Genomic DNA, 5,973 nt, shown 5'->3' on the forward strand with positions numbered 1-5,973 from the left:
CTGCATGCCCCTACCAGGAATGGAGCCTGATCAGGGATTGAACCAGGGACCTCTTGGTTCATGGCTCAACCACTGAGCCACACTGGCTGGGCAAATGTTACCACTTTTGTAAGTCCTTCCTGAGCATACTCAAGGCAAATTTTGATGTGTCTGTGTTTAAGAGTACCTATGACATTGTCTTTTAAATATTTGCCAGTTTCCTTAGGCTATGAGCTTACTGAAGGTCCTCATCTTTGTGGTCTTAGGTCCTAGCTTGGTACCTGGCACATGTGCACAATAAAGTTACATGGAATAAATGAATGAACTTTAAAAGAATATTTATGCTGTTCCCATGGTAGTCTTCCATTTTAGTCCACATTAATGACTATCCCTGGTGTTATATTCTGTTAGCACTTTCTCTATTTACTGATCTACCTATAGAGTGTAAGTGTTGAAAGTGACCTGAGAGGCAATTTCAGTTTGGTTTGACATGTATATTTATTGATTATATACATACTAGAGGCCCAATGCATGAAATTCGTGCAAAGGACTTGGCCCTTGCCGCCCCAGCTGCCTCGGCCTTTGCACCCCTGCTGGGCTTTGTCTGGAAGATCGTCTGGATAGTCGTTCAGCTGTTCAAACGTCCAGTCTAATTAGCATATTATGCCTTTATTATTATAGATGTATTTATTGATTTCAGAGAGGAAGGGAGATGGAGAGAGAGACAAAAATATCGATGATGAGAGAGAATCATTGATCGGCTGCCTCCTGAAAGTCCCCCCAGTGGGGATCGAGCCTGACCGGGAATTGTACCATGACCTCATGGTTCATAGGTTGATGCTCAATCAGTGAGCCACGCTGGCTGGGCTAGTTTGATATATTTTATCTCTAGATATGTGTAGCTGCATTTACCATTGTGTCATGTGTCCTCTCCCCTTTCTTCTTGTGGGAACCTGTCTCTTTGTATCAGGCCAATTAATTTCCCTCTATATCCAGGAAAGGAAGTTTTCCCCTCTGTCAGTGACTTGCCATCCTGTTGAGCACTGGGAAACCACAGTCTCTGGTACTGGCAGGTTCTATGACCTTTTATTTCTAATCTTGATCCTTTATGCTGTAGTGTTAGCTTATTTTTCTATTCTCTTAAAATGTTTGAACAAAAACACCATTTTTTCAAATGAAATTTATTAAGATAAATATATAAAAATCAGAACACATAATCAGAATCACATTTTCAATTTCTCTATCACTTGGTTGGTTTTCAGATTTGTGTAGAGCAGACAATCATGGGAAAATTCTCATAGAACATTTGTACATGTGGGTGGAGGTGATGGAATGGGGAATAAGTAGGAAGATACAGGAGAAAGAATACTGCTCTGGTCTCTTACCCAACATGACAGGCAGCATTATATTGGGAAGGAGAATTGGATTGTGGTTTTCTGCTCCCTAATTATAACTTCCTTTTTCATTTAACTTTAGGAAGTTGTATATACAATAGTGTAGAATAAAAATTACAAAAAAGCCCTAGCCGGTTTGGCTCAGTGGATAGAGCGTTGACCTGTGGACTGAAAGGTCCTGGTTTTGATTCTGGTCAAGGGCACATGCCCAGGTTGAAGGCTTGATCCCCAGTAGGGGGTGTGCAGGAGGCAGCCAATTAATAATTCTCTCTAATCATTGATGTTTCTATCTCTCATTCCCTCTCCTTTCCTCTCTGAAATCAATAAAAATATATTTTTAAAAAGTTACCAAAAAAAGTAACAGTGAAAAGAACATTTTCACTTCTGACCCCCTAGTTCCCTTATAGTTAGTGTCCACTCCGTTTTCTTCCAGAGATATTCTGTGTATATATAAGCATAGTGGCATATCACTTAAAAATATACAAAAATACTGCCTGTGTGATCTTAGGCAAATATTTTGAACTTCAGCATTACCTTATTTAAAATCCTAGGTGGAAATAATAATACCCAACAAAATCCACAGAGATTTTGTGGCAACCATTGAAGTAGTGCTTGTGAACATGCTTTGAAAATCAGCGGTTATTTTACAAGTACAGGATGGAGGGGAGGGTAGCCTTGGAAGTAGCATTGTCCTTCACAAAGGACAATGAGTCCATGTGATCTGATTTGATAAGAGCAATTCTGAATTGGTAGCAGGGCTGTTGTGTCAGTAGCCTAACTCTGTTGAGTGTGTTTCCCAGGTCTTGTCTCTCGTGGCATGTTCTTGGGTTTTCTAAATGAGTAATCAAGAGATACCACTTGCACTTTAATTGTCAGGTGTGTAAGCACTCGGGATAAGAAGTGGGAGCTTGCCAGAATGTGGGACACCTCTGCCTCCCTCCCTCACCCCTCCTCGTTGCTCCCTCTTCATGTTTAGGGATTTGGTATTGGAACTTGGCTGATGCAACAGTTTGAGTCATGGTCCCTTGGTGCTGTGGGATCCATTCACTTTTAATTGGTAGTTGCTGGAATCATTTCTCCCTCTCTCACCCTGACTTCCTTTTCTAATTTGTTCTCAGGGGCTTTCAACACTTGCTTTAATCAACCAAGGCAGAGCTGCTGCGGAGTCCTAAACTGGCATCTGGGGACCCCATGTTCTTCTGCCACAATTCTGTTTCTTCAACTTTCTTTTCTAAACTGTTAAAACAACTTTGTCTTTGAATTAGGCCTGGGGGATAGGGGTCCTTTGGGCATTGCTTTCACAGAAGCACCTGGATGGTGCCAACTTCTAGACTTTGCCAACTACTGTTTGGCCTGAAGCATTTTGTTCCTGCTAGCAGAGAAGGGAGAAGATGATGTCTGGTTAAGGTGTCAAAAAGGACCTAGTGAATGATGGGAGAAGCAAGGTGAAAACCTTATCATTTGAGTAATGTGAGCCTCGATATATTGGTCCACAGATTGCTTCTCTATTAGCAAAAAGCCTTGTGGAAAACTTAACTTTGTCTGCTTTGTTTGTCACTGCACAAGGAGAGTAAACACTAGTTGTATAGCTCTGGGCAATAATCATTATTAGGTTACATTAAAAAATATTCCTTAAATAGACTTTATTTTTTAGAGCAGTTTTAGGTTCACAGCAAAATTGAGTGGAAAGTACAGAGAGTTCCCATATATACCCCTGCCTTCACACTACCAACATCCTGCATCAGTGGTACATTTGTCACAATCAGTGAACCCACATTGACACATTGTCACCCGAAGTCCATAGCTTACATAAGGGTTCACTCTTGATGTTGTACATTCTGTGGGGTTTGACAGATGTATAATGACTTGAATCCACCATTGTCATGTACAGAGCAGTTTCATGGCCCTAAAAATCCTCTGTACTCTACCTATTCATCCTTCCCTTTTCCTCCAGCCCCTGGCGACCACTGATGTATTCATTGTTTATTTATTTATTTTTGTCTGTAGATTCTTTTTAAAATTTTATTGTTCAATTACAGTTTACATTCAATATTATTTTTGTGTTACACCTCAGCCCGGTTGTGAGTGCCAGGAGCTCCTGGGCACCAAGGCCTACTGATGGTGCCAGGCCAGTTCCCCACCGCCAGGGGCTGCTTTCCGCTCTGTCACTGTGTGCTGGGGAATGCCCCCTCAGGGGAAGTACACGTAAATAAAAAAATCACACTACCATGTGGTACGTGTAATAACAGAAGTGTTGAAAGCAACTTCGACAAATTATTATTTAGCATGTATCCAAGTTTTATTTTAAACTTATCACAAAGGAACTATATCTCTAAGAGAACTTGTTGAAAGAGTTTCTTTTTTTAAAAAAAATATGGTTTATTGATTTCAGAGCGGAAGAGAGGGAGAGATAGAAACATCATTGAGAGAGAATCATTGATCGGCTGCCCTCCAGCATACCCCATACTGGGGATCAAGCCTACAACCCAGGCATGTGCCCTTGACTGGAATCAAACCTGGAACCCTTCAGTCCGCAGGCCGGTGCTCTATCCACTGAGCCAAAGCAGCTAGGGCAACAGAGTGTCTTATGGCCAAGTCAAGATAAGTTTTCTTCTTCTTCTCTCTCTCTTAATAGAGAGAAAGTATGTTTAGATAAGATTGCTAGATTAGGTATAAGCAATGAGTGTGAAAGATTATAGAAAGGTCTCATGGCTAGTTAAAAGTCACTGCACCTTTACTATACATTAAACATGTGCAGTTGTTTTGTATATCAATTATACCTAAAAAATAATCTTTAAAAAAAGTCACTGCACCTTTAACTACAGGTAACCCCCATGCTTCAAAAGTTTGCATTATGCTTCTTTGCTTTTATGAAACAACTGCATTAGTACCTGTTTTTGCTAACTATAAGAAATTCAAAGATTTTCACTTTAAATGAATGGTAATTGCTTCTCCACTTTATAGCATAGCCTTAAGAAAGTGTTCATAGGAATGCTCTACTTTTGGATAGTGGGGGATACCTGTACTTGTCCTAAAACTGATAATAAACCTTTCAGGGAAGTCTAACTTCCCTCATATAGGAATCCCATTTTATTATTTCATTAAGGAAAGCCTTTAAAAGATTTAAATGTATATTGCAATCCAGTGAATTAAGGCTTTTGTAGTCAGCATAGGTATTTAATTGGGTACACTTCCAGGAAAAAAAATATGGCCTCTAACTACTCAGAGTGAGACCATTGAAAGAACGTATACATCTTCACCTTATTACTTATGAGAACTTGGAAGTAAGGCACATTTTTTGGCTCATGAATTTTGACTAATTCTCATTCTGAATAGAAGATTTCTCAGAGCAAGCTTCATGTCCTTATTACGAAGACTATAGATCAGGGGATTAAAGAGAGGGGTCATTACTGAATACACCAGGGTGAGGATCTTCTGCATCAAAGTTGGGATGCCATATGTAGGGCTCACGTACATTACCATGACTGTCCCATAGAAAAGAGACACCACAACTAAATGAGAACCACAGGTGGAAAAGGCCTTTCTCCGACCAGCTGCAGAAGGGACCTGAAAAACAGCTCTGAGCAACAGAGTATAGGATCGAAGAATATACATAATAGTGAAAAAGAGGACAAGGGAGCTCTGAGTATAGAAAATAAATTCAGTAATGGGGGCTGGAGCACAGGACAGAGCCATCAGTGGGTCCATGTCACACAGGAAGTGATCAATGATATTGGATGCACAGAAGGGGAGTTGGGAGATGAAGAAAATGGGGATTGGGTAGCCAAGGAATCCAATGATCCAGCATAGAGACACCAGCAGTCCACAGAATTTCCCAGTCATGATGGTGGGGTAGTGCAGTGGGTGGCAGATGGCCAGGTACCGATCATAAGCCATTATAGCCAGAAAAAGACATTCTGTTGTGCCGAGGGAAAAGAAGAAATAGAACTGGAGGAAGCAGCCAGAAAATGAGATGGCCTTGGTTTTGGAGAGAATGTTGGTTAACATGTTAGGAACAGTGGAGGAAACATACCAGATCTCAAGGAAGGCAAAGTTTCCCAGCAGAAAGTACATGGGTGTGTGTAGTCGTGGGTCCCATCTCACTGCACAGATAATGGCTCCATTCCCCAGCAAGGTCAAGACATAAATCACCAAAAACAGTGAGAAAAGGAAAATCTGTATCTCCCAGCAACCAGGAAATCCCAGGAGAACAAACTCAGTCACAAGGTGTGTTGCTGACCTGTTCATGGGTCTTAAATCTATGAAGAAGAAAGACATGAGTGTAAACTCAAGTTGACTTGCTTCCTACTTATCTCAAGGACTTTATTGAGAAGAGAACTTAAACTCTACAGGAAAAATATAGGGGGTCCCCAAAAATGTATACACACACTTTGAAATTACCGAGGCAGTGTTTATGAAAATACATTTCATTTTCAAAATTGAGCTATCAGCTGTTACAGTACATGTACATTTTTTGGGCACAGCCTCTATATGAGATATTTTGAGACCAGATGGGAATAAATCCCCTTATTTTGAAATGATTGTGGTTCTAAATCTCAGTATTAGTTTTCTAGAATCCAAATGCAGCAGTAATTTTCCA

General features: G+C 40.5%; 1 protein-coding gene across 1 annotated transcript; it reads right to left on the reverse strand.

Moving 5' to 3' along the window:
* Positions 1-4,676: 4,676 nt before the first annotated feature.
* On the reverse strand, positions 4,677-5,651 carry LOC102434611 (olfactory receptor 11H4-like). The gene has a single exon (XM_006108904.1). It carries the CDS (start codon positions 5,649-5,651, stop codon positions 4,677-4,679), a length of 975 nt encoding a protein of 324 aa, XP_006108966.1.
* Between the last annotated feature and the right edge of the window lie 322 nt (positions 5,652-5,973).

The sequence above is a fragment of the Myotis lucifugus genome, unplaced genomic scaffold, assembly GCF_000147115.1.
Source record: "Myotis lucifugus unplaced genomic scaffold, Myoluc2.0 scaffold_4259, whole genome shotgun sequence".
In the NCBI taxonomy this organism is placed as follows: domain Eukaryota; kingdom Metazoa; phylum Chordata; class Mammalia; order Chiroptera; family Vespertilionidae; genus Myotis; species Myotis lucifugus.

What these genes read in the sequence shown, in the direction of transcription:
- LOC102434611 (XM_006108904.1), bottom strand. Translation starts at nt 5,651, where the DNA reads ATGTCTTTCTTCTTCATAGATTTAAGACCCATGAACAGGTCAGCAACA.